The sequence below is a fragment of the Pan paniscus genome, chromosome 1 (assembly GCF_029289425.2).
Source record: "Pan paniscus chromosome 1, NHGRI_mPanPan1-v2.0_pri, whole genome shotgun sequence".
NCBI classification, from domain to species: domain Eukaryota; kingdom Metazoa; phylum Chordata; class Mammalia; order Primates; family Hominidae; genus Pan; species Pan paniscus.
Window position 1 is genome coordinate 14,719,285 of NC_073249.2, and position 27,549 is coordinate 14,746,833.

General features: G+C 41.2%; 1 protein-coding gene across 8 annotated transcripts in view; it reads left to right on the forward strand.

Annotated features, from left to right (window-relative positions):
• Positions 1–2,753: 2,753 nt before the first annotated feature.
• The window catches only part of TARBP1 (TAR (HIV-1) RNA binding protein 1), an 88,191-nt gene continuing 63,395 nt past the window's right edge, over positions 2,754–27,549 (forward strand). For 5 of the 8 annotated variants that reach the window (XR_008621621.2, XR_008621613.2, XR_008621616.2 and 2 more), the window contains exons 1-9: positions 2,765–3,760; positions 9,118–9,215; positions 10,673–10,742; positions 14,271–14,419; positions 16,224–16,276; positions 17,993–18,090; positions 21,526–21,661; positions 22,592–22,688; positions 24,116–24,205. Coding sequence is in view for 4 of the 8 variants with exons in the window: in XM_063595887.1 (XP_063451957.1) it covers positions 2,830–3,760; positions 9,118–9,215; positions 10,673–10,742; positions 14,271–14,419; positions 16,224–16,276; positions 17,993–18,090; positions 21,526–21,661; positions 22,592–22,688; positions 24,116–24,205 (1,722 nt within the window). In the remaining 4 variants the exon portion in view is untranslated. Of the gene's footprint in view, positions 3,761–9,117; positions 9,216–10,672; positions 10,743–14,270; positions 14,420–16,223; positions 16,277–17,992; positions 18,091–21,525; positions 21,662–22,591; positions 22,689–24,115; positions 24,206–27,549 lie in introns of all 8 variants that reach the window. The other 3 variants (XM_055101131.2, XM_055101105.2, XM_055101088.3) reach the window with 2 other exon arrangements.

Genomic DNA, 27,549 nt, shown 5'->3' on the forward strand with positions numbered 1-27,549 from the left:
AGAAGGGGGAGTCAGGCTGTGAGGCCAGCTGGCTTTTCCCCAATCCCAATAAGCCTTCAATGCCATGCTCTGCAGTTGGGCTTTACTCTGAAGGCAACAGAGAATAAAACACATAGGCCAACTTGTTTTTTTGTTTTGTTTTGTTTTGTTTTTTGGTATAAGTCATTTTTCAAGATTGAGGTAAACTTTCTTTTTCTTTTCTTTTTTTTTTTTTTTTTTTTGAGACCAAGTCTCACTCTGTCGCTAGGCTGGAGTGCAGTGGTGTGATCTTGGCTCACTGCAACCTCTGCCTCCTGGGTTCAAGCGATTCTCCTGCCTCAGCCTCCCGAGTAGCTGGGATTACAGGCGTGCACCACCATGCCTGGCTAATTTTTTTGTATTTCAGTAGAGATGGGGTTTCACCATGTTGGCCAGGATGGTCTCAATCTCCTGACCTCGTGATCCACCGGCCTCGGCCTCCCAAAGTGCTGGGATTGCAGGTGTGAGCCACTGCGCCCGGCTGATTGAGGTAAACTTTCTGCAGAGCGAAATGCATAGATCTTAAGGGTTCAGTTCAAGGAGTCTTGACAAATGTGTAACAACACCCTGATCAACATAAAATATTTTCATCACCCCAGAAAGTTCCCTTGTGCCCAATTCTAGTCAAATCTCTACTCCCTATGTGCAACTACTGTTCTCATTTCTATCCTTCAGATTACTTTTGTCTCTTCTTGGATTTCATATAAATGAAATCATGAGGATGTAAACTTTGTGACTGGCTTCCTTTGTTTAACATATTGTTTCTGAGACTTATCCATGTAAAGCGGATTAGCAATTCATTGTCTTATTGCTGGGAGCATTATTATATAGATAGATCACAATTTTTTATTCATTCTTCTATTTGATGCACATGTAGGTTGTTACCTAACACCTGCTAGGTTGTTATAAGCTCTTGGCTATAACGAATAATGTTGTCAAAAACATCCTTCTGCAAGCTTTTTTTTTTTGAAACATGTTTTCATTTATTTTAGGTAATTACCTGGGGGTGAAATCGCTGAATCATAAAGCAGCTATATTATAACTTTACGAGAAACAGTTTCTAAAGTGACTGTACCATTTTCATGCCCACCAGTAATGTATGAGAATTCCAGTTGCTCCACACCCTTGGTCTTTGCCGTTTAGTGTTTTCGAGCTTTTACATGTTAGCCATTCTCATCAGTATGAAGTGGTACCTCATTGTGGGTTTAATTTGCATTTCTCTGATGACTAATGATGTTGAACACTTTTCCAAGTGCTTATCATTTGTGTATCTTCATTTGTTAAGTGCTCAAGACATTTACCCATTTATATTTGTTAGATATATGTTGACAGAAACAATAGTTTTCTGCACATTTTATGTTGAAGGTAATTGATATTTACTGACACATGTTAAAAGGGCTTAAAATAGAAACATTTATGCATTTTGTCAATGAAAAACGGAATGACTGAAATATGAAAAAAGTCTTGCCTGTGTAATGTCAGATAACCTTAAAGTCAGATAACTTTATATAAAAATAACTGTAAATTTAAATAACTAATTTTTGTCTTATCCATTATGTTATTATATGTCAAGCTCTTTGAAGTTGGGACCCTGTTTTCTCTATTGACTAAGAGGCAGATCTTTGTGTTTAGTAGTGAAGAAAACCCCATGTCACTGATCTAGTTTGTCTCAAATTGAGCCAGGAACCAAATCCACACCATGCATGCTGAGGTGAGGTTTTCCGTTTCTCTATTTAGCAATGGATGCTGTCAGAAATACAAAAAAGACAGACACAGGGACTATTTTTGAGTTTGCACATGGGAGCACATGCATTGTGCAGGAGGCTCTGCATCCTGGAGTCATCTTGGGCACTTGGCTGTGAGGGCTGGCGTGGGCATCTTGGTTTTAGCGGAATCCTAGCACATTGCTATAGGTACCTCTAAGGCAGGAGAATAGGGCCTGGAGGCAGGGAACCTAAAAACTCCCTAGAACCAAATCAGATAGAAACACTTCAGCTATGACAGGAAATATCCTCTTCATTTACATAGGGAGTACACCAAGTAAATAACTTTGTAACTTCATTTTATCCTCTTCAGTTACATAGTGTGTACACCAAGTAACCAACTGAAACCTCTATAGGTATTTAAACCCCAGAAAATTCTGTAACCAGCCCCCCTTGAGCGGCTTGCTTGGGTCTGCCCCCATCCTGTGGAGTGTACTTTTGCAATAAATCTCTGCTTTTGTGGCTCCATTCTGTCTTTGCTTTGTTTGTGCGTTTTGTCCAATTCTTGGACCTGGACACCCTCCACCGGTAACACTTCTCACTCCTGGCCTTACGTCTAAATCATTCTTGTGTTTTCATGACTTATTTTTAATGCAGATGTCCAGAACCAATTTCAGACCTACTGTGTCAGTCTCTTTGTGGATGGTGCCCATCATGCAACGTTTGGAAAATAATCTAAAGTGATTCTGCTGTGCACCTTCTGTGAACTGTTTTATGCTCACAGGCACGCCTGATTTAGGGTCCTGGGCAGACCAACCTCCAATCAGGAATCGATGAAGCTGGTGTAGATACTACACTAACTTTTAACGAGGGCCTCGTTTCTCCTAAAAATAAGAGACCAGGTGGGTTCTATCTAGGCAGGGTTGGTGGCAGGAACCCAAGGGAAGCTGAGCTGGACCAAGCCGGGCTGGGATCCCCGTCTCTGCGGCCGCGCGCCCGGCTCCGTCGGCGCACGCGCACGCAGGGGCCGGCCGGTCCTGTGCGCACGCATCGCGCACGCCGGCGCCTTCCTTTGGGAGCCCGGGCCGGTGGCGCGGGCGCTCGGCAAATGGAGTGGGTGCTCGCGGAAGCGCTGCTCTCGCAGAGCCGGGACCCCCGGGCCCTGCTTGGAGCGCTGTGCCAAGGGGAGGCATCCGCGGAGCGCGTGGAGACGCTGCGCTTCCTTCTGCAGCGGCTGGAGGACGAGGAGGCGCGCGGCAGCGGGGGCGCAGGCGCGCTCCCGGAGGCGGCGCGCGAGGTGGCTGCAGGGTACCTCGTGCCACTGCTGCGGAGCCTGCGCGGACGCCCCGCGGGCGGCCCGGACCCCAGTCTGCAGCCTCGCCACCGCCGGCGCGTGCTGAGGGCGGCGGGCGCGGCCCTGCGCTCGTGCGTCCGCCTGGCCGGGCGTCCGCAGCTGGCGGCCGCGCTGGCTGAGGAGGCGCTGCGCGATCTGCTCGCCGGGTGGCGCGCGCCTGGCGCCGAGGCTGCCGTGGAGGTGCTAGCAGCCGTCGGGCCCTGTTTGCGGCCCCGCGAGGACGGGCCGCTACTGGAGCGCGTGGCGGGGGCCGCCGTCGCCCTGGCGCTGGGCGGGGGCGGGGACGGGGATGAGGCCGGGCCTGCAGAGGACGCGGCGGCGCTGGTGGCCGGGCGACTGCTGCCAGTGCTGGTCCAATGTGGCGGGGCGGCGCTGCGGGCCGTGTGGGGCGGGCTGGCCGCGCCCGGGGCGTCCCCGGGGTCCGGCCGCGTAGAGGAGAAGCTGCTGGTCCTGAGCGCCCTGGCCGAGAAGCTGTTGCCCGAGCCCGGCGGCGACCGCACCCGCGGCGCGCGCGAGGCGGGCCCGGACGCCCGGCGCTGCTGGCGCTTCTGGAGGACGGTGCAGGCGGGGCTGGGCCAGGCGGACGCCCTGACGCGCAAGCGAGCGCGCTACCTGCTGCAGAGGGCGGTGGAGGTGTCGGCGGAGCTGGGGGCCGACTGCACCTGCGGGCCCCAGGAAGGAAACGGTACCTGCCTCTTTGCCCCCCAGCCTAGTGCTACCTACTTGGCTGCCCCAGAGGGGAGCCTTCCTGCTTCTGAAAACTAGCTTATCGGGGTCGTCACTCCGATCCATGCAGAATTTGGTTATTCCGCGTTGCTCCCCTAAAGCCTGAAAACCTTTGGAACCCCTTCTCGAGGGTGTTCTTTGAAGTCACAAATCACTGCGGTTGGGAACGTTCTGACCCAAAGCCGGTGGAATACAGCACCCGTGGAATAGTTTAGGAAGATAATGGAGCCCGTGCAAGATTTTACAGACCCAAAGCTGCACTATATCATGGTAGATTCAACCCAATAGAAACGGTTGATATCTATCAAGTTGAAAGAAAAATTATTTGTTACTTATCTGTACTGACCAGTGAATTAGTGAATTGAGTCTCGAGTGTTAGAATTAAGCGTCATAGAGGCCATCACACTCTTTTGAAATTTCCCCTGGTAATTAGGAACAGGATTTACTAATATTTGTTAAACATGTTTCTTAAGTCGACCTTTTGAGTGTATTTTTGCCATTGATTTAATAGAATGAATCAGATTTTATTTTTTAACTTTTTGAGCTGTGCTCCCTACTATGTGCAAGAGTAATGAAACAGCAAGGCCTCCCTTCAGGTTGTTATGTTACTGTTGATTGGTTTGACTTCACTCATGTTAAATTTGGGTTTAAACTGTCAAGTACAAAGTAGATTGACTCAAAATTGTCTCAATAGAATATTTCTACTTTTTCAACGGTAGCTGACCATTTATTACAGGTAAAGGATTTTTGTTTGGCTGAAGTTGTGAGGTTATATTTTCAAGTAATTTTAAAACATTAGATAGTAAGTATGTGAACAGTCCACAGATAGGTGTGATCATCCCTGAGAGTTTTCACTGGAAAACATTTTTAAAATCATCAAAAGTTAAAACATTCATTTATTTGCATGAGTCAGTTATTTTGCAGTTTGTTTGTTTGTTTTATGGAGTTTCGGTCTTGTTGCCCAGGCTGGAATGCAATGGCACAATCTCCGCTCACCGCAAGCTGCACTTCCCGGGTTCAAGCGGTTCTCCTGCTTCAGCCTCCAGAGTAGCTGGGATTACAGGCATGCGCCACCACGCCCGACTAATTTTGTATTTTTAGTAGAGACGGGGTTTCACCATGTTGGTCAGGCTGGCCTCAAACTCCCCACCTCAGGTGATCTGCCCGCCTTGGCCTCCCAAAGCGCTGGGATTACAGGCGTGAGCCACCGCGCCTGGCCAGTTATTTTGCAGTTTTAGGGATAAGCAATGGTGCTTCCATGCTTCCTGCAACTCCCATTTCCTCTGTTACAGAGAGCAAATCCTGTGGCCTCTTAATGGAATATTAGGGGATTTACCCCTATGTCTTGACATAGTATATCTTAGTTATATCATAACATATATTGTCACAGTTAAAATTTTGGTTAAATGTGTGTTCAGCATTTATAAAATTATGACTGTAAATGCTGCTTGCAGGTGATCTATGTAGGAAACAAATCATTTTTCTCTTCCTGCAGGTTTTTCATATGATTTTGACGTTTTAAAATGTGTTCGGTTCTTTCTATACTTACCACGAATTCCTCCTTAAATTCTTAACCAGTTGACTAAATCTTTCCTCTACAAAATCAGATCATCAGAGGTTTTCCTGAAGAAGTTTCTCCCAGAGTCCCCTTACATGCCCAGATGTGGCAGGTTTCTCCCTGTGCCTGGTGCACAGACCTCACGCTTACCCCAGGATTCCCTTCACCTGGGTGTTCTGTTGAGTCTCATTTCCTGTAGTTCATATCTTCCTCTTTTTTGCTTTACTCACTTGTGTCAGTGCAGTGCATTCTCTAGCAGTTTCCTGAAATAGGATTTTTTTAAGGTCTTGTTTGTCTGATAATTCCATCAAATGCTCCTTTATGTCTGCCATCATGTTTTTCTCTCATTTCCATTTGACGCTTTTGGAGTTTCTCTCCTGAAAATCCCCATCTGCTCATCTGTTTATGCATATTGTTTACCTTTTCCACAAGATCCTTTAGCATATCAGTTATAGTTATCTGCGAGTTCGATACCTGGACCATCTAAGTTTGGCTTTGTTTTCTGTTGTAGTGTTTGGCTATGGAGTCGCTTTTTTTTATGTCTTACTATAATAACAGTAGAGATGGAAGTAAATATTTCTGCCTGGGATAGGCACCGTTACTTTGTGGCATTGAGTTAGTCTAGTTTGTAGTTGAGCTGGGTTTGGCGTTGGTTGCTATATTTGTTTTCAGTGCACTTTACAAACTTTTCCCAGATTTTGTGGCTACTTGCTTAGCTGAAGCCTGGAGTCTCGAAAGGTTTTTCTCCAGCCTGGGAGGCCTGTGCCACCGATGGAGGTCTTCAGGCAGGGCTTCATCCCTCCCTCAGGGGTAGACTGCTGATGCTTGTTCCCTGGTGCAAGAGATGAGGCAGGGGCTTTTCATTTCTTCCACTGCAGCCTTGTATTAGGCCCCATGTGTCTGAGCGTCAGCATTCCTGCTCTTTCGCTGTCTGTGCTCCCTCTCCAGTGGCAATAATCGTTGCCTCCAACTTAGGGGTGCGTTTAGTTTCCTGGCCCTAACCTGTGGCAGCTGCATTCTGTGTGAGTGTCTGTGGTAGGTCTTGGGTGTAGCATCCTGCCCTCCTCCAGTACCTGCAGACCAACTTTGTATCAGTGCAGGATATCTGGCAGTAGGGGGTTTGCTTCCCCTTCCACAGAATAAGATGCATTCGCCTAGTGTCAGTGCCGAGTGAAGGGAGCAGGTTCTGTCCCTGCGCTAGAGGCAGCCAACTTTTGCTTGTATCAAGGCAGGGACAAGGGTAGGAGTGTGGGAGGGGCAGACAGCTTTGGCCTCCTGTCGGAGAAGGGTCCAGGGGGACAGGCACGTTTTGGCAGTTGATCACCATCTTGTACTCCTGCAGGGCATGGCTGGGCCTCTCTAGTTAGTCCTGCTGCCCTGTTTGCCTGCGCCTCTGAAGATCTCCTGCCCTGGCCACAGTCTCTCTCGAGAGCACCGGGGCAGGCTTGAAGAAAAGAGCTGGTGAATGGATGTGGACTCCCTCAGCAAGCTGTGAGGCTAGCCCACCTTGGTCTTTAAAAACTTGTCAAAATGCCATTTTTAAAACTGCTTTTTGGGTGACCATGTCTTGCTCCTGTGCCAGAAGTAGAACAGATAAGTGGCCTTTCCATTCTTGGAGCACCTTCCTTCCTTTTAGAATTCAGACCACCTGGTTGCATTGTGACCTCAGTTCTGATGCTCCCCCCACCCACCGCACAACAGTTTAGGATTTTGTAGATTTTTCAGCCTTTCCTCTTTGTATGACAGTAACGATCTCCTATGGTTTTCTATATCCTAATCAGCAACTGAAACCATACATATCTAAATGCCTTTATTTTGTCCTCATATTTCATTGATGGTTTGACTGAGGGTAGAATTCGAGCCTGGAAGATATTTCCATTCAAAATTTTAAAGGTATCTGTCTATTGTCCCAGAAGCTAGAGCTTCCATTATTGCTGTTGAGAAATCTGAAACCATTCTGAATCCTGTTTATTTATACAGGAACTGTTTCTCTCTATGGAAGTGTGTAGGATCAGTGGCTCTAGCATTCTGAAATTTCACAGTTTTGATAGGAGTCTATTTTCATCCTTGTGCTGGGCATTTGCTGGACCTCCTGTGCAATCTGGAAATCATGTTCTTCAGTTCTGGGAAATTTTCTAGAATATTCTGTGGATTATTTCGTCCCTTTCTGTTTTCTGTTCTTTTTTTAGATATTGAACTTCCTGGACTTTATTGAAAGCATCTTTTCTGTCCTAAGGATTTTCTATGATTTTGGATTTAGTTTTTTTTTTTTAAATGTCCCCTTTGTGTGTGTGTGTGTGTGTGTGTGTGTGTGTGTGTGTTTTTAGAGACAAATCCTCGCTCTTGCCCAGGCTAGGGTGCAGTGGCGTGATTATAGCTCACTATAACTTCAAAATACTGGGCTCAAGTGATCCTCTCATCTCAGCCTCCGGAGAAGCTGGGACGATAGGTGTGCACCACCATGCCCTGATAATTTTTTAAATTTCCTTGTAGAGACAGGGTCTTGCTATGTCGTACCAGGCTGGTCTCAAGCTCCTGGCCTCAAGCCATCCTCCTGCCTCAGCCTCCCAAAGTGTTGGGATTACAGGCATGAGCCACCATGCCTGGTCAGAATGTCCCCTTTTTAATAATATCCTGTTCTTATAATACTACTATCTTCTTAAGATATTACTGAAAGCTCTTTTAAAAGTTTTCTTCTACCTGTGTAATTTTGTCTTCTCCAGTTTCCTCCTCCCACTCCATTTGTTTTGGTCTTGATCTTTAGTGTAGAGGTTTCCCCAACTGTCTGATGATTCTTAGATCCCTATTTATGTTTAAGGATAAGAAATCAAAATTGGGTTTAAAGCTCTAAGCCCATGAGTGGTGCTGTTGACTGAACTCCACCATAAGGTGATTTGGCCAAGCCATTTCATTAGGGAATCTCTGATATATTTTCAGATCTTTCCTCCTGGGCTGGCCAGATTCTGCAGAGAACATCTTCCAGTTGTCTGATGCATAGTGAGGGCCTGGCCAGCATTCTGGGACCTGAGGGGGCAGGTAGAGAGGAGTCTCAGCACCCAGGGTGCACACATGTTCGCTGAATCCCCTTTGTCAGTAGGACTAGTGTCTGCTGTGTCCTGTGCCTCCCAATTCAGAGACACACTATTTTACCTTCTCCAGAAAAGCAGTTCTAGTCTTTTCCTGTTCAGGACATAGGAAAGGGGCCTGGGGATGTGACTGTTTCTTAAACACTGAACACATCCTCTTTGGTTAAGCCTCACTTTTCACTCCACTTACCAGAGTAACTTTTGCAGCCACTTCCTTTCGTTCCGGGGGATTTTGCAGCGTAAATCAAATTGTTTCCTGGCTTTCCCTTTGTCAACTTAAAATTCTCATGACTTGAGTCAACTTGGTTTTCATCTGATTTTCAGATTCTGTATTTTATTGCTGTTGTCTGCCCCCAGTGTTCTCCATTCTTTTGGGGTTTTGCCCTTGAAAAATCCTTTACTGTTATAGTGAGATTCTTAGGGAGAGAAAGTAGAGTTTATATGTGCAAATCTGCCATTTTTACCCAGAACTCCAAAACAGTAATCTTAGTGCAAAAAAAAAAATCTCCCTCTGAGATTCCCAAGCCCCCTATCCAGGCTCTGATACAGGGGCACCTCCATTATTAGAGAATCCATTTGGTAATAGTGGCATTATTTTAAGAACTGCTGTCATTGAGAAACTTATGAAATTTGCAAAAGGAAGAACTAATTTTCTTTTTTAAACCATATCAGGCCCAAGTCTGTTTTGGTGGTCTGAGAAGAAAAAAGATGAGCTTCTAAAGTTTTGGGAAAATTATATTTTAATTATGGAGACTTTAGAAGGAAATCAGGTAAGTGTTTTTCTATTTTAGCAAATCCTACAGTAGATAACAATTTTTCTTTTTTAAAAACATTCATTAAAAGCGATACAAAGAGACTAACTCAGATATAGCTGGTGATGATAGAATCCAAGTAAACTTTGTTTTCTGGCATAAATGCAACTTAGAGTATAAGTTGTTTCAGGAAGTTAAAGAATACTTTCAGTTGACTTAAATTATTCAAAAATTTGATCTTCCCTTGCCATTCTAAAACTTTAACGTTTATCAGTATCAGTATCACCCAAATGGCTTATGATAAAGTATAAATTGCCATGCCTTGTCCTCAGACTTTCTGGTTCAGTAGGTCGGGGTGGGGCCTGGGACTTTTGAGTTTTTTTTTTTTTTTTTTTTTTTTTTTTTGAGACAGAGTCTTGCTCTCTCGCCCAGGCTGGGGTTCAGTGGCACAATCTCAGCTCACTGCAACATCCGCCTCCTGGGTTCAAGTGATTCTCCTGCCTCAGCCTCCCAAGTAGCTGGGACTACAGCCATGACACTGGCTAATTTTTGTATTTTTAGTAGAGATGGGGTTCCACCATGTTGGCCAGGCTGGTCTTGCACTCCTGACCTCAAGTAATCCACCCGCCTCGGCCTCCCAAAGTGCTGGGATTACAGGCGTGAGCCACCGCACCCGGCCAGGACTTTGAGTTTTTTACAAGTTCCCAGGTGATATGTATGCTGCTGTTCTGGGAACTACACTTTGAGAACCATGGTTTCCATTCTGCAAGTTGGGGACCACAGAGGTGCCAGCCATCTGTGGAGTCATTGTGAGGTGTCAATCCAAATGTGCACCAAACCTTGTTTGTGGACTTAAATAATTACTTATATGTGCTAAATATATATAGATGCAAGGATGAGGAGTAAAGAAAAAGCATTTCTAAATTCAAATTGACTTTTATGGTTTTCTTTAATCAGTAGATCCATAAAACCCCCATTATTTATTTAGAAACCCAAATTTATCCATATTTTGAAGGATATGTAAATTAATCTCAAGCAAACGTGTCAGCAACTTTGGCTATGTGGTATTAAGAACATGGAACTCCGAATTGGCCGTTCTAAGCGTGTGCAGCCATGAACAACTTGAGTGACTAGAGAAAATATTTCAGTGTCTTTTTTCTCTTTGTAATATCTTAGTATTGGCAGTCCTACCTGCCTGCCAGGACAGTTGAGGATTCTATGACATGATTTATGATAATCACTGTATAAATGGTAGACTTTAATGTAGCTATAATGTGGTTATATTCATTAGCTTTGCCATACTCAGTCTTACATACCTGAATCATACTATTGTTTGAAAAACTGGATAAATCAGGCTCTTTCTACATATGTTTTATAGAAACAGAAGAGCTACTGTGAAATAAAGAGATGAAAATTGCCTGACATTTTTCAAGGTGCATTTTCATTTCATATGATTTTTTTGCTCTTATTTTTAGATACATGTTATAAAGCCAGTTTTACCAAAGCTAAACAATCTGTTTGAATATGCGGTGTCAGAGGAAAATGGTAACGATTACTTTTATTTTATTTTTTAATAACATTTATGGTTTTCCCCTGATTTTGTAACTAATTCCTGTTCATTGTAGAGAATTTTGAAAAACTATAAAAGTGTACAGAAGAAAATATAATCATCTTGTAATGCTGCCACCAAGAGATAACAGTTGTTACCATTCCAGATACACACCTTCTGGATCATGTTGTTCATGTTTATCTCACTTAGCATAATAACTATATCCATCTACTCATATCCTTAAATCGTCTTTAAGAGCACAATTTTGGGCCAGGCGTGGTGGCTCATGCCTGTAATCCCAGCACTTTGGGAGGCAGAGGTGGGCGGATCACCTGAGGTCAGGAGTTCAAGACCAGCCTGGCCAACATAGTGAAACTCCGTCTCTACTAAAAATACAAAAATTAGCCAGGCATGGTGGTGCGTGCCTGTAGTCCCAGCTACTCAAGAGGCTGAGGCAGGAGAATCACTCGAATCCAGGAGGCGGAGGTTGCAGTGAGCCAAGATCACACCGCTGCACTCCAGGCTGGTGACAGAGCAAGACTCCGTCTCAAAAAAAAAAAAAAGAACACAATTTAAAATAGCCACAGAATTTTCTACAGTTAAGAGATATGGTTAATTTTTTAAACCGTTGATGATGGAGAATTTCAAACATTTATAGAATGAGAAGAGTGTGTGTGACGCACCTACCACCCTCTTTAATAACGATCCTCTCACGGCCGGCCTTGCTTAGCGTATCCTATGTAGCCTTCCCTGTTCCCTTCTTGCTAAATGGTTTTGAAGCACATCCCTAGATATCCTATCATTTTATCTGTGAATATTTCAGCACATTTTTTTAAAAGATAAGGACTCGTCGATAGGGTTTCAATGATTACATAGTCTGTGGTTTTAATAATTGCTCTTTTTTTTTGTTTTTGAGATGTGGAGTCTTGCAATCTGTTGCCCAGGCTGGAGTGCAGTGGGATGATCTCGGCTCACTGCAACCTCTGCTTCCCGGGTTCAAGCAATTTTTTTGCCTCGGCCTCCCAAGCAGCTGAGATTACAGGCATGCGCCACCACACCTGGCTAATTTTTGTATTTTTAGTAGAGACGGGGTTTTGCCATGTTGGCCAGGCTGGTCTCAAACTCCTAACCTCAGGTGATCCACCTGCCTCAGCCTCCCAAAGCGCTGGGATTACAGGCGTGAGCCACCATGCCTGGCCAATAATCACTCTTTGGTATGAATATATCTTTTTAACTGGTTTCCATTCTTATTCACTTAGTATATCTTTTCCAGTGTTTCTTAAGTTTTCAGTTATTGTTCTGTATCTTGTACTTCTTAGGAAGAGAAAATTCCGGGATATAATTTCAAATGTGTTTATAAGCCCTTGATCACTATATTATGAGAGCTTTTTAGGAGATACACAATGAAGCTGGAGCTTCCTAAATGTATTTTATAAAATTAAGTTTAATGAAATAGCTAAATGCAGCCCAATAGTGTTTTGGCCTGTGTTCATATGAATGATAAAATGCCACATTATTGTGTTTACACATGAGAATTAACCTAGGTAAATGGTTTTTAGTGCCTACTCTAGATAATTACGGTTTAATAGTTTGACCCCTTAGGAATTGAGCTTTATTCAGCTGATTGCTGTAGTTGTTTTCTGATACACTGGGATTTTTCACAGACCATAAGCATCTGTAGTTGCACCTGGGGCTAGAATTTAATTGAATCTTGTTGTGACTTCACTTATACATTTACCATTAAAATGATGCTCTTATTACCACATTTTGCCCACAGCTCTTGAGAAACCAAATCAAATAGCAGTGACTGATTTTGAAAAATTACCATTGCCAAAGAGTTGAACAAGCATCTTGGTGTAAATTACAAATAATGGATTAATTTATTTATAGAATGTCATGAGTTAAAAATGCTGAGTATTTTTCTTTAATAGAAGTAAAAGATATTTCAAAAGAGTTAGAAAAATATCTCTAAGATATTTATTTATTCCATGGTTTTGATTTGCTCACTCATTTACATATTTACTGAATAAATATTTACTTAGTGTCCAGTACATGCTATTAGGTTGGTGTGAAAGTCATTGTGGTTTTTGTCTTTTTTTTTTTTTTTTTTTTAGGCAAAACCCGCAACGACTTTTGCACCAACCTAGTAATTATTGGGGGTAAAATGGTGAGAGAGATGTGGTATTTTTCACCTGACTTTTGTGTTTTCCATGAAAAAATAGTTTTGATTGTAAGATATATGAGGGGAACAGACAAGGGGCTGATGAAATGGACTCAAGGGTGAGTGGGGTAGTCAGGGAAGGCCTGTCTTATGATGACATCTAAGCTAAGAGTCCAGGCTGAGAAGGCACCACCTGGGACACAAGCCCTGAGATGGGAGCAGCTGTAGGAGGCAGAACAGAAGGACCAGCAGGGCTGCAGCAGAGTTGGTGTGTGGAGTAGGGGATGAGGTTGGAGTGGCAGTCAAGGTCAGTTCATGCCTTGTTTGGACTTTATTCTAAGAACAATGAGGAGATGTTGAAGGATTTTAAGCAGAGGCGTGACAATTTCATATTTCTGTGTGAAAAATGGATTGAAGTGGGATAAGAGAAGAATTGGTTGAAACTATTCCAAATCTGAAGTTCCAACCTGCATGCATGGGATAATATTTAATTTTTGTACACTGTAGCAGTTACAGCATTCGTTTACAGTCTTTCTTATTTTTTCAAGACAGAGTCTCACTCTGTTGCCCAAGCTGGAGTGCAGTGGCGGGGTCTGGGCTCACTCTAACCTCCGCCTCCCAAGTTCAAGGGTTCAAGCGATTCTCGTGTCTCAGCCCCTCCCCCACCAGTAGCTGGGATTACAGGCATACACCACCATGCCTGGCTGATTTCTGTGTTTTTTAGTAGAGATGGAGTTTTGCCGTGTTGGCCAGGCTGGTCTCAAACTCCTGGCCTCATGTGATCCATCTGCCTCGGCCTCCCAAAGTGCTTGGATTACAGCCATGAGCCACCACGCCTGGCCCATTTACAGTCTTTCAAAATTAAGCTGCCTGAATACGGAATACTGAATACCAAAATTTTTTTGGTTGACATACTCAGATGTGACTAAAAACAGTCTGGGTGCGGTAGCTCATACCTGTAATCCCATTGCTTTGGCAGGCCGAGGATGGAGGATCACTTGAACTCAGGAGTTTGAGACCAACCTAGGCAACATTCTGAGACCATGTTTCTAAAAAATATTTTAAAAATTGTCTAGGCGTGGTTTGCATACTTGTAGTCCTGCTAGGAAACTACTCAGGAAGCTGAGGCAGGAGGATCGCTTGAGCCCTGGAGTTTGAGGCTGCAGTGAGCTAGAATTTTGCAATTGCACTGCAGTCTGGGTGACATAGTGAGAACCTGTCTCTCAAAAAACAGTAACAAAAACTTTTTTGTAGTGTTATAATGAAGTTATTGTGTGTGTTTGTACATTATTTATGAGTATGTAGTCTTGATGGTGAAATGAAGACAGAATCAGATGTCAACATTTGATGTTTGTTTCCACAGGATGTTGGCTCTTTCACCCATCCTGGCATATGTGTATTTATAAAAGAATGTTTGAAAGTGAAAACAAAATCCTGACCAAAGAAGGTGTTATCCATTTTTTGGAGCTGTATGAAACAAAGATTCTTCCATTTTCACCAGAATTTTCTGAGGTAATGACACCCTGTCCCCTTCCTTGCTCCCATTGTTGAAAGATGAGAGGTAAAAATACACTAGGATTCTGTATCAGCAAGTAACATTTTGGAGATTTGCATCCAACAAATCATATTTCTCTAAACCCAGCTTTCCTATTTGGAAAAAGCTTATGTTGTTTCTCAACAAGCCAAACGGTAGAACTGCCTGTATTATTACCATTGTGAAAAAGTAGTTGTATATTATCGATATTCAGAACAGCCTTAAGTCAAGAATCGTAAGCATAAGTCAAGTTTTCACTATATGAAAACTGGTATAGAAGCTATCAGGTGATGCTGTTCTCACTGTTCTGAGCCACTGATGACTGTTATTTGTTTAGTGATGCTACTGCCCCAGTTCTGACTCAATGAATTGCTGTTGTCTACTATATGAAATAGGGATTGCCTTCTAAGCAATATTTATTAGAATCTATACTTCCATTTGTCAGGAACTATGTGAGGCAGAGACAGTGGGAGTTATAGCTGTGATTTTAAGTTTTATATTATGGTGCCATGTGAGTCCCATGATGACTTCCTTAGGTAGAGTAATCTACCTCTCATTTAGAGGTGACCTAAGTCAATTTTATTCTTCTTTTTCTTTCAATAGCTGTTTTTTTTTTGAGATGGTGTCTCATGCCTGTCACCCAGGCTGGAGTGCAGTGGCGTGATCTCGGCTCACTGCAACCTCCGCTTCCCAGGTTCAAGTGATCCCCCTGCCTCAGCCTCCTGAGTAGCTGGGATTACAGGTGGGTGCCACCACACCTGGCTAATTTTTGTATTTTTAGTGGAGATGGGGTTCCACCATCTTGGCTGGGCTGGTCTCGAACTCCTGGCCTCAAGTGATCCACCTGCCTTGGCCTCCCAAAGTGCTGGGATTACAGGTGTGAACCACTGTGCCTGGCTTCTTCTTCTTCTTCTTCTTTTTTAAAAGAATGATTGAATATATTTCTCAGATAGTGATATAATTTTTTTGTTTTTGAGACAGAGTCTCACTCTGTTGCCGAGGCTGGAGTGCAGTATCGTGATCTCAGCTCACTGCAACCTCTGCTTCCCAGATTTAAGGGATTCTTATGCCTCAGCCTCCCAAGTAGCTGGGACTACAGGTGCATGCCACCATGCCTGGCTCAGTTTTGTAATTTTAGTAGAGACAGGGTTTTGCCATGTTGGCCAGGCTGGTCTCAAAATCCTGGCCTCAAGGGATCTGCCCACCTCAGCCTCCCAAAGTGCTGGGATTATAGGTGTGAGCCACTGCACCAGCCTAAGTCAGTTTTTTCTAATTATTTTAATATATGCTATGGTATATTGATATGCATCATGTTTCTACATTCTATTATTTCTGCACTTCATGTAAGCTTGCTTTTCTGACCAGTATCTAATAGTAATTTTTGAGTATAATTTTTTCCTCTTTATCCTCTAGGCATAGCGGCTTAAATTTTCTCTTGAGTATCTTTTTGGTTTTCCTGTCATAACCTTTATTTTCTAGCATATGTTTCTTTTTTGGCTTCCTTCCTTCTTTCTTGACCCAACACATGAACTCTCTTTTTAGTATGGCATAAATTTTAATCAGGTGGGAAAATTCTGTACTTACTTTGTTTTTCTGGTAGAATTAAGCTTCCCCTCCAGGAACAGCACTAAATTTAGCCTGCAGCGTAAGAGATCAGCTTTGCTTATAGCAGGTCTTCTGTAAGCCTGTGTAGGATGTTCAGTCAGGGAAACTGACTTCAAAATTGCATTTACAACTAAGTTTCAATTACGTGTCTTTTTTTTTTTTTTTTTTTTTTTTTAGTTTATTATTGGACCATTAATGGATGCGCTTTCAGAGAGCTCTCTGTATAGCAGGTAAAGAGACATTATGTTATGATGTATTTGATACATACATTTCATGTTAAGAGACATGACCAGATTGTTTCATGCATTTGACACATACAGTATGTTGCTGAATAGACAGTTGAGTTTTTATTATCATGTGGTCCTTTTTCTATTTGTTATTCTTCTTGCATTCTGATTTGCATCAAGTGTTTCTCCTTTGTTTTTTCTTGTTTCCTTTTTCTGCCTTGAGCTCCTCTATTCTTGGGCTGTTGGAAACTATGTCTTCTACAGCACACTTTCTTCTCCCTACTGCTGCTTCCTGCTCTCTTGGAAGTTGTAATGATTTTGACTAACCAACACTTTAAACTTATTTTCCTTTTTCTTTTAACTTAGTTTTACACTTACAGAAAAGTCTTGAGAATAATCCAAAGAATTCTCATTTCCCTTTCACCCATATTCCCTGAATGTTAAGGTTTTACAGCATTTGCTTGATCGTTGCCTCTCCCTGTGTGTGCATCTTTCTTAGCTTTGTCTACTGACCAGACTTACTCATTTATATCTGCTTGAGTGCCTGTCTGTCCGCCATCCATCCATCCATCCATCCATCCATCCGTTCATCCATCCATCCATATTAAGAACCGTGAATTCACACCAGGACGTCCAGTTTTAGTTCAGTACTGCAAGGTTCATTCTAACCTTTTCCTTTCTGTATCTGACAGTGGCTGCTGTTATTCATCCTGTCTCTTCTTATAGGCCACAGTTAAAGTTTTGAAAAGGTTGACAGTGAGAAGTTTGTCAGGATTGTACCTTAGCCTCATTTTTTTGAGCATCATTTATGACTCTTGAATTCTGTCTTCAAAAATTTCCCTTGCTCTTGAAATTGTGTTATCTTTCTAATATTAACTAAATTTATAGTTGTGTCTTGCTGTTCAGTATGCACTCTAAACAGAACTACCTCCCCCCACCAGCCAATTTCTTGAAACATTTTTAATTAGTCTGTGCCACGTTATATTAATATTTAGTCCTGTTTAATAATATTGAAAGAGCATAGCAACACTTGATTTGCCAATTATTTTTAGTTTTCAAATAACTCATTACTACTGAATAGTTTTCTGAAGCAATTAGACAGCTGGAGAGCAGTAAAACCAATGAAAAGATCTTGGTGTTTTCTAAGAGTTGACAAACACATTTATTATGAAATGCCTTCAGTTTTCTAGCACTCTAATGTGTTCAATTAGCAGATAACGTTCCTGGAAGAAGCATATAGCAGAAAAAATGTGACTTTAATAGATGTTAACAATTAAATGCTCTTGCAAAAGTAATTTATTACTAATATATGTCTTTGCTATGAATGTTACTTCTTTTGTTTTAGACCTAAAAATTTAAAGTCATTGGATTACATGTTGGGAACAATAAAATATAATTTAAAATGATCATTTCAGGCTCTTACTTTTTATGATACTGTTTAGCAAGATTCATATATGTGGAAGGGAAAGTCACAAAAAGGAAATCCTTAGTAAAGTAGGTTATTAACTCATGTCCATTTTCCTACAAGGTCCTGATGTTTCTGTAATCAGAAAAATTCTCAGAATTTTACTGAAAAATGAAATGCAGGTTCAGAAAAATAAAACTGTCGGATTGTTTTATTGTTGAAAGACTTTTGGGCCATGGTCCATTTAGGCTAGTTTTAGTGTAATCACTTGTAAATAAATGTTAAATATTTGTTTCCCCACTCTCTGTTTGTAGGTCCCCAGGCCAGCCGATAGGAAGCTGTTCTCCATTGGGACTGAAATTACAGAAGTTTTTAGTCACTTATTTTTCTCTTCTTCCAGAAGAAATAAAGAGTATGTGTCAGTAAAGGGTTTTTTTTTTAAATGCTTTAGCTTACAGTTTCTTTTTTTTTAGCAAATTGGTTATAAAGCACCATCAACTACTATAATAAATATTTTCAAAATGGTTTCCTTTTCCAGGATATGCATATTTTCTCAGAATTATACAGTATCTTTTTTGAGTACACACTTTAGTCATTGTGTATGACATACTACCAGTATTGGCATGAGTAGCATGGAGGTAATTTTAGAAGGTGTGCTGCAGTTTAGCCATCGTTTCTAATTGTCTACTATTCAGTTTCAAGAATTGGTAAAATATATTCAAGAAATACGGAACTTGGTTTTAGGAAAAAGTTGTAAACAGAATACTCACTGTGGCAAGTTGTCCCTTTATAGATATTAACTTAGAAAGATAAGAAAGAAAAAATAAGCCAGGTGCAATGGCTCCCACCTGGAATGCCAGCACTTTGGGAAGCCGAGGCAGGCAGATCACCTGAGGTCAGGAGTTCGAGACCAACCTGGCCAACACAGCGAAACTCTGTCTCCACTAAAAATACAAAAATTATCCGGGCATGATGGTGTGTACCTGTAGTCCCAGCTACTTGGGAGGCTGAGGCAGGAGAATCACTTGAACCCAAGAGGCAGTGGTTGCAGTGAGCCAAGATTGTGCCACTGTACTCTAGCCTGGGTGACAGAGCAAGACTGTCTCAAAAAAAAAAAAAAAAAACACTTGTTTTATGTAAGACCTTGTCCTAGAACCATTCCCTCATCTTCAGGTTGGAGATGTGGTGTTCATTCTAATGAGGTAGGTTGGAAAGCACAGCACAAAAGCACTGTGATTTTTGTTTGCTGAGCAGCAGCAGGACCTACTCTGCTTTGTGAGTCCTTGTGTTACTCCCACCTTTGTGATTTGTAAAGTGAGCCTAGGTATGAAATACGTATTTTTTTCTTTTGTATTTAATCTGGCAAATAGGATGACAAGATGGCTAATGGTAATGTCTATTCAAACGTCAGAAAAAAGGGAAAATATGGTCTGTATATCATGACTTTAAATTTATAGAAAATTGATTGTTTTGATTACTTTTTCTTTAAAAAAATGTGTTAATGGGGAAGATAACTGTTAGAGTCATTCTTTTTTTTTTTTTTTTTTTTGAGATGGAGTCTTGCTCTGTCGTTAGGCTGGAGTGCAGTGGTGCGATCTCAGCTCACTGCAACCTCCGCCTCCCGGGTTCAAGTGATTCTCCTGCCTCAGCCTCCCGAGTAGCTAGGACTACAGGCATGCGCCACCATGCCCAGCTAATTTTTGTATTCTTAGTAGAGACAGGGTTTCACCGTGTTGGCCAGTATGGTCTCGATCTTTTGACCTCGTGATCTGCCTGCCTCGGCCTCCCAAAATGCTGGGATTACAGGCGTGAGCCACCACACACAGCCTAGAGTCATTCTTTAGTTTGGTAGATTTCAGGAGTTTAATTAAGCATCTGGGCTGCAGCCATATGGGGATGAATTTGTCAGCCACATTGCTGCCTTACATGTCAGTAGCACACGTGAGTGAAGTGATGTCGGTCAGGGCTTCCTAGAATTTGAGAGCCAGGTGTTTGTGGTCCAAGACCAGGCATATCACAGATGCTTGGTAAATATGTTGAATCAATGTGAAATAGAAACTTGGCCATTGCCATCTTCCTAGTGTCATGAGTGAAGCGTTAGGCAAAAGATGGGATTTACTGAATTTAGTTAGTGCAAATGGAAGAAAGAAAAATTGAGGCCAGGAGTTCAAAAAGAGCAATGAAAACATTCATTCACAGTTATTTAGTCATTTTTCAGTCACCAGTTTCCAGTGAATATCTTCTGGGTATTCTGAATGTCTTTTGTGCTAGGTATTTCAAAAGACACAAAATCCACATAATATCCTTTTAGGAGCTTCTGAGGATTTCTTGAAAGTCATTCTACAACTATGTGAGAAAACAGACATTTTCACTAACTGCATGAGATGAGGGTCCTTAAGAAATCACAGATTAGCAGAGAGGACAGAGTGAAGCACTATCCCTTTGTATCTCAAAATAGAAATATAAATAATCGTAATTAAATCCAAGGTAGTCAAGAAACAGCCTATGAGAAAGATGTTACTGTTTGCAGATACTAGAGGCCACTAACCATCAATACTTCCTGTCCTGCTTTTCCTTCACATCTCAAATAGAAGAATGGCTTCTAATCATAAACAATTTTATCTTTTACTGGCTGGGTGTGGTGGCTGACGCCTGTAATCTCAGCACTTTGGGAGGCTGAGGTGGGCAGATCACCTGAGGTTGGGAGTTTGAGACCAGCCAGCCAACATGGCCAAACCCCGTCTCTACTAAAAATACAAAAATTAGCCGGGCGTGGTGGTGCGTGCCTGTAATCCCAGCTACTCAGGAGGCTGAGGCAGGAGAATCACTTGAACCCAGGAGGCGGAGGTTGTAGTAGTAAGCCAAGATCAAGCCACTGCACTTCAGCCTGGGCAACAGAGTGAGACTCTGTCTCAAAACAAACAAACAAACAAACAAAAAATTACCTTTTAAAAAAATACAGCTTCGTGGGTATCAGAATCCCTATAGTACAGTAGAATACTTATCTTACTAAACTAGGAATTAAATTAACTTTTTTTTTTACAACAGCTTTATTGAGATAGAATTCACCCTTTTAAACCATTTGGTTTAGTGGTATTTAGTGTATTCACAAAGTTGTACAGCTGTTACCACTGTCTAATTCCTGAATATTTTGATCACCCTCAAAAAGAAACCTCAGGTGTGTTAATAGTCGCTTCTCATTCTCTTCTACCCATAGCTCCTGGCAGCCACTGATCCTCTTTGTCTCTATAGATTTGCATATTCTCAACATTTCATGTCAGTGGAATCATACAATACGTGGCTTTTTGTGTCTGGCTTCTTTCACTAGCATAGTATTTTCAAGGTTTATCCTTGATATGGCACGTATCAGCATTTCATTCCTTTTTGTGGCTGAATAGTATTTCACTGTATAGATATTTCACATTTTGTTCATTCATTGGTAGGCATTTGGATTGTTTTCACTTTTGACTATTTGAGTAATGCTGTTATGAATGTTCATGTACAAGTTTCTGTATGAACACATCTTCAATTCTCTTGGATATATACCTGGAAGTAGAATTACCGGATCATGTGGTCTGTCTGTTTTAAGTTTTGGAGGAACTGCCATATTTTTTTCCACAGCGGCTGCACCGTTTTACATTCCCAGCAGCATTGTGTGAGGGTTCTGGGTTCTCCACGTCCTCCCCAACTCTGAGTATTGTCTGTCCTTTAGATTATAGCCACCCTTCTGTGTGGGAAGTGGAGCCTTACTATGGTTTTGACTTGTATTTCCCTAATACCTAATGGTATTGAGCTTCTTTTCATGTGCTAATTGGCAACAATGATAATTTAAAACTTTTTCTTTCAGGTAGCTTCCTATTGAAGTTTATTCGGAAGATGACAAGTAGGCATTGGTGTGCCGTTCCCATTTTGTTTCTATCTAAGGCTTTGGCACATGTCCCAAGACATAAGGCCCTGGGTATAGATGGGCTTCTTGCTCTCAGGTAATTTACTCTGTATATGTACTTGTATGGTTATTTGCCATGACTTTCCATCAATATATATATTTTCTCCTCTGCTTTAATCTACAGTAAATGGATATAGTTAATATTGGGATTGGGATGTTTGGGCTGTTAATTTTACATAAGAAAAAAATTAAAAAATATTATTCATATAGTTGAACTTATTTTGTTTTACAAATTACTAGTTTAAATGTGTACTGAAGTAGGTGCTGTTGAATTTTGACCTCTTTAAATAAGGCCAGTAAGTTTTTTTTAAAATTACATTCGTAAGTAGAAAGCTAAAGATAAAATATCAAACAATAATATTTAATAGAAAGTATTTAAAAAATATTTGGTAAAAAGGAATTTTGAGGAGATGAAAAAAAGAAAAAGTATTTCAGTAAATATAAACTTCTTTAAAAGCATCTTCATTTATAGTTTTTTTTTTTGAGCTGGAGTCTCGCTCTGTCACCCAGGCTGGAGTGCAGTGGTGCGATCTCAGCTCACTGCAACCTCTGCCTTCTGGATTCAAGCGATTCTCGTGTCTTAGCCTCCTAAGTAGCTGGGATTACAGGTGTGCGCCATTACTCCCGACTGATTTTTGTATTTTTAGTAGAGACAGGATTGCACCATGTTGGCCAGGCTGGTCTCAAACTCCTGACCTCAGGTGACCTACCCGCCTCAATCTCTCAAAGTGCTGGGATTAGAGGCGTGAGCCACTGTGCCCGACCTATAGTCTTATTTTTAAAAGAGACTTGTTTCATAGTAAAATTGAGCTCTAATAGAGGCCATAATGGGAAATAACAGCTTTGAAATTCTGCAGACTTTCTGCATTAGGAAGTGTAGTTGTTATAAATCAACTTGTTGATAATCACAAATTATCAGAATTGTCTTTGGGAATACGGAACTGCATTTTTTGTGTTTCGATGTCAGGGATGTTATTCATTGCACTATGATCACACATCAGATTCTCCTGAGAGGGGCAGCCCAATGCTACCTTCTTCAAACAGCTATGAATTTGCTAGATGTGGTAAGTTTTTCTTTTGTTACTTCCATTTACAAGTCTTAGTGAGTGGGTGTACAGAAATGAGTTAACATAGCAGACCTATGATACTGCCATTAGAAAGGCCTGCTTGTAAGGTTAGTCCTTGGCTGGCACTGGGACCTTGGATTTTGGGAGGATTTACACTATCCTAACTGCTAAGAGTGGCTTATTGTATCTAAAGTGTTTGTTCAATGTGGTTTATGCTGAAAACCTGCTTTCTTTCTGAGAGTCTGGAATTTCAGTATGTATGAGGCAAAAGGTGCCTGCATGACCACGTCCCAGGAAAAGCCCGAGGCACTGAGTCTCCATTGAGCTTCCCTGGTAGACAGACTTTCACTGTGTTGTCACAGCTTGTTGCTGGGGGAGCTAAGCGTGTCCTGGGTGGCCCACTGGGAGAGGACTCTTGGAGCGTATGCCTTGTTCCCTCTATACATTTCCCCTCATCTTCCCCTGTATCGACATTCAAGGAATATATATGGTGTGTATCCTGTGCTTTTTACAAAGCCTCAGTAAATATTGCTTACTACAGGGGTCAGCAAACTCTTTCTGTGCAGTGCCAGGTAGCAAACATTTTTAAAGCTTTGCCGCTGGCTTTATGATCTGTGTTGCAACTTCTGAACTAAATAAACAGGCGTTGGCTATGTTCCAAAAAAACTATTTACAAAACAGGCTGTGAGTAGTTTTTGCCAATGCCTGGCCTAGATAGAGCAAGGTATCTTAATTCAAGATGTACAACCTTAAGGGAATGAAAGACCTAGGTGGTTTTCTGAGTCAGGGGCTCATTTTTATGGCATTGAAAATAATCACTTTTTTTTTTTTTTGAGACAGAGTTTTGCTCTTGTCTCCCAGACTAGAGTGCAATGGCACGATCTTGGCTCACTGCAACCTCCACCTCTCAGGTTCAAGTGATTCTCCTGCCTCAGCCTCCCAAGTAGCTGGGATTACAGGCATCTGCCACCACACCTGGCTAATTTTTGTATTTTTAGTAGAGATGGGGTTTTGCCATATTAGCCAGGCTGGTCTCGAACTCCTGACCTCAGGTGATCCACCCACCTCGGGCTCCCAATGTGCTGGGATTACAGGCATGAGCCACCGCGCCTGTCCTCACATTTTGATTGAAAGTAATTTCTTCTTATAGAATGGTGTTTTTTTTTTTTTTTTTAAGATTGTGACTGTCTTTAAGATAGTAACCTCAATTTTAAGTTAACATGGTATCTTTATGTTAAAAGTTGAATAATATTTTCTTTTTATTTGCTTTCTTTTGATTTAGCTAATGATGTTTGCTTTCTTTTGATTTAGCTAATGATAACCTACTTTAAGTAGTAGAATTGATTGCCTTCACAGTGGTTTTAGTTTATTCAATTAAACATTTTAATACGAGTAATTTTTAAAACCTTTCCTGCCCTACCCAGGAGAAAGTGTCACTTTCTGATGTCTCAACTTTTCTCATGTCTCTGAGACAAGAGGAATCCTTAGGACGAGGAACTTCATTGTGGACAGAGGTGAGATTGAAGATAATTTAATAAAGTCTTTGAAAACTATAAAAAATGGTTTTCTTAATGAATTTCTTAGTAGCCATTTATATAAAATATAATGATTGCTTTGTTATCTGTCAACAGAGACTTTGAAATATTGTATATTTGCTTTGAGTGGACTTAACTAATTCTGCTAAGATGCTTATGGAGAGGTGGGAGAGAGGAAAATGTTTGCAGTAGAGATAGACCTATTTAGAAGAAAAGATATTGCTAGTGGGCAGATCTCAACTCTGGATGAGATGCATTAGGAATAATGACGATGTTAGACTCAAACACAGTAAGTGACACAAACTCCTCTTTCTCTTTTTTCTGTCATTGAATGGCCCCTTCCTCCACCCAGTTGTCCAGTCCTTATGTTTTGGTAATTCTGAGTTTGTCCTGACTTTCTGCATCCAATTCATCATGAAACCCTCCTGTCTCATAAACATCTTTCCTCTTCTCCATGCCGCACTGTGGCTCTAGCTCAGACCCTCCTCTTGTGAAGCTTCTTCCCTTGTGATGATGTCTTGTTGATGTCGCGTCCCTGGCCTCCAGACCTCTTACTGTGCCACCCTTTTCCTCAGGACTCTTCAGGGCCAGCCTCCTCCCTCTTTTTGTAAACCACAGGGTTTAGTTTATACAACTGACTTCAGTGCTTATTTGTTATTTATGTGGCTGAGTTCTGATCTTTGTCCCCTCTGGGTTATATAGTTTTTGAGAAATGAAGAAGGGGCAAATTGTGGCCTTTAAAAAATAGAATTTTGTTTTATTTTCTTGATCACAATGCATCTAATTTTGTGGAATTTGAAAAATATAGAACCATATAAAGAAAATAAAAATAATCTGTAATGCCTACCGTCAAACTAAATTCATATTTTTTGGTTTAGTTTTTAATTCATTTTCCCTATGAATATACGTATTCTCTTACTTGCTTTCTCATTATAGATAAATATATGTGTATTTAAAATAATACATATGATCTTTCTAAATATAGATTAAACTGTTTTAAATTTTATTTTTTTGTATTCACATGAGCATTTTAGCATGTTGCTAAGTAATTTTTCAAGATGTAGTAAAAATGCAGTTGATTGTATCTTTTAAAATTTATTGAATTAGTTCCTTTTCTTGGACTTTGTTTCAATGTTTTTGCTTTTATAAATAACACTGGGCTGGGCACAGTGGCACTTTGGGAGACTGAGGCAGGCCGATCACTTGAGGCCAGGAGTTCGAGACCAGCCTGGCCAGCATGGCGAAACCCCGTCTCTACTGAAAGTACAAAAATTATCGGGGCATGGTGGTGTGTGCCTGTAGTCTCAGCTACTTGGGAGGCTGAGACAGGAGAATTGCTTGAATCCGGGAGGCGGAGGTTGCAGTGAGCTGAGATCGTGCCACTGCACTCCAGCATGCACGACAGAGTGAGACCCTGTCTCAAAAAGTAAATAACATTGGGAGGAACTTATTTCTATATGTTTTTATTTATACCTGTTTTTTAGGATAAATTCATAAAATTGAATTTGCTGTATTTCAATAATTTTAAGGTTCTTGATACAGATTGAGAGAGGTTTCAAAGTATGACAGTGGACATCCACTTTATCTACAGTGATACAATACCAAATGTATCAGCATGTTAAATTCTTTGCCACTTTGGTAGATAAAACACAGCATTTGGTGACTTTATTTGCATTACTCTGATCGCTGTTTTTTAAAACATTTTTTTCGTGTCTTTGTAGTATTTTGTGAATTGTCTATTATTGTCCTTTCCCCATTTTGTTTTGGGATTTTAGTGTTTTTTTTTTTCTTTTTTACTTGATTTGTAAGTGCTCTTTTTATATTAAGGGTATTGACAAGTTGTTATACCTACTGCAAATAATTTTTTTTTAGTTCCTTTTTAAAAAATTTAGCTTTGCTTGCTGAATGGGTAATGAATTTACGTGATTTGAAGATTAAAACTATTGGTCAGAAGTGTCTTATTTCTGTTTTGCTCTTCTATCTTGCCTTGATCCTTATCGTACCCCACCCCATCCCCAAACAAAGGTGTTTTTGATATAGACTCTGCTTACTACCTTGCAAGTTTTCATTAAAATGTATATTCATAGTGATTTCTTTATCTCAGTAGGCAAAGACCCTTCTTAGTCTTTTTTTGTAAAGTAAAGCTTGCATAGTATTCCATCTGGTGGTTGTACCATTGTTTATTCAGTTTCCCCATTGCTGAACTGTTGAGTTGTCCAGTCTTGTGGCTTTTACAGATAATGCCACAATAAATGAATAGTCTGCAGGTACATCTGCAGAATGGAGTCCTAGAATTGGGATTGCTGGTCAGAGGTTGGGTGCCGTGTAATCTTTCTGGGGATTGCCCGGTTTCCCTCCATAGTTTCCTATGGTTGCTGTAATAAATTACCACCAGCTTGGTGGCTTAAAATAACATACATTTATTCCCTTACAGTTCTGGAGGCCAGAAGTCTGGAATCCGTTTCACTCGTCTGCAATTAAGATTCTGGCTGGCCTGTGCTTCCTTGTAGGGGCGAGTCCACTGCCTCATCTTCTGGAGCTGTATTGCTTGCATTTCTCGGCTCATGATCCTTTCTCTATCTTCAAAACCAGCAGCCTGGCATTTCGAGATCTCTGCTTCATCTTCATATCACATTCTTCTCTTCTGTTTCTGTGGCCAAATCTGCCTCTGCCTTCCTTTTATGAGGACACTTAGGATTACATTGGGCCCCCTCAAATAATCCAGCATAACGTCCCCATCTGAGAATACTTAAATCTGCAAAGCTCCTTTTGCTGCATAAAGTAACATTCACAGGTTCCGGGATTAGGACCTCGGTATCTTTGGGGCCTACCATAGGGTTGCAGGAGTTTCACAGGGTATGATAGTGCCTGTTGTGAAGCGGGATTTTTTACCAGTCTGAAGGATGGGAAAGGGCATTTCAGTATAATTTTAATTTATCATTCTCTTATAATTTGTAAGTTCAGGCATCTTTTCAGTTTCATTTTGATTTTTGATTTTGTTTAGTTTTTTCCCGGTAGCTTTTTACTTATGAAAATTTTAAAAATTCTTAGAAGAGTATAATGAACTCTCATGTACCCATCACCCATCATCTACCATTGCTGCTCATGGCCGGTCTTCTTTGACCTGGACCTCCTACTCTCCCTTCCTGTCCCAATTATTTTGAATCAAATCCTATCAAATCTTATTTTTCATCTATAAATTTTTGAATATGTACTGCTAAAAGATAAGGAGTTTAAAGGGCTTAAAAAATAAGCCTTTATCACACCTAAAAAAACTAAGAAATGTTTTTAAAATTTATTTTCTTTCTGTTTGGTCAGATGTC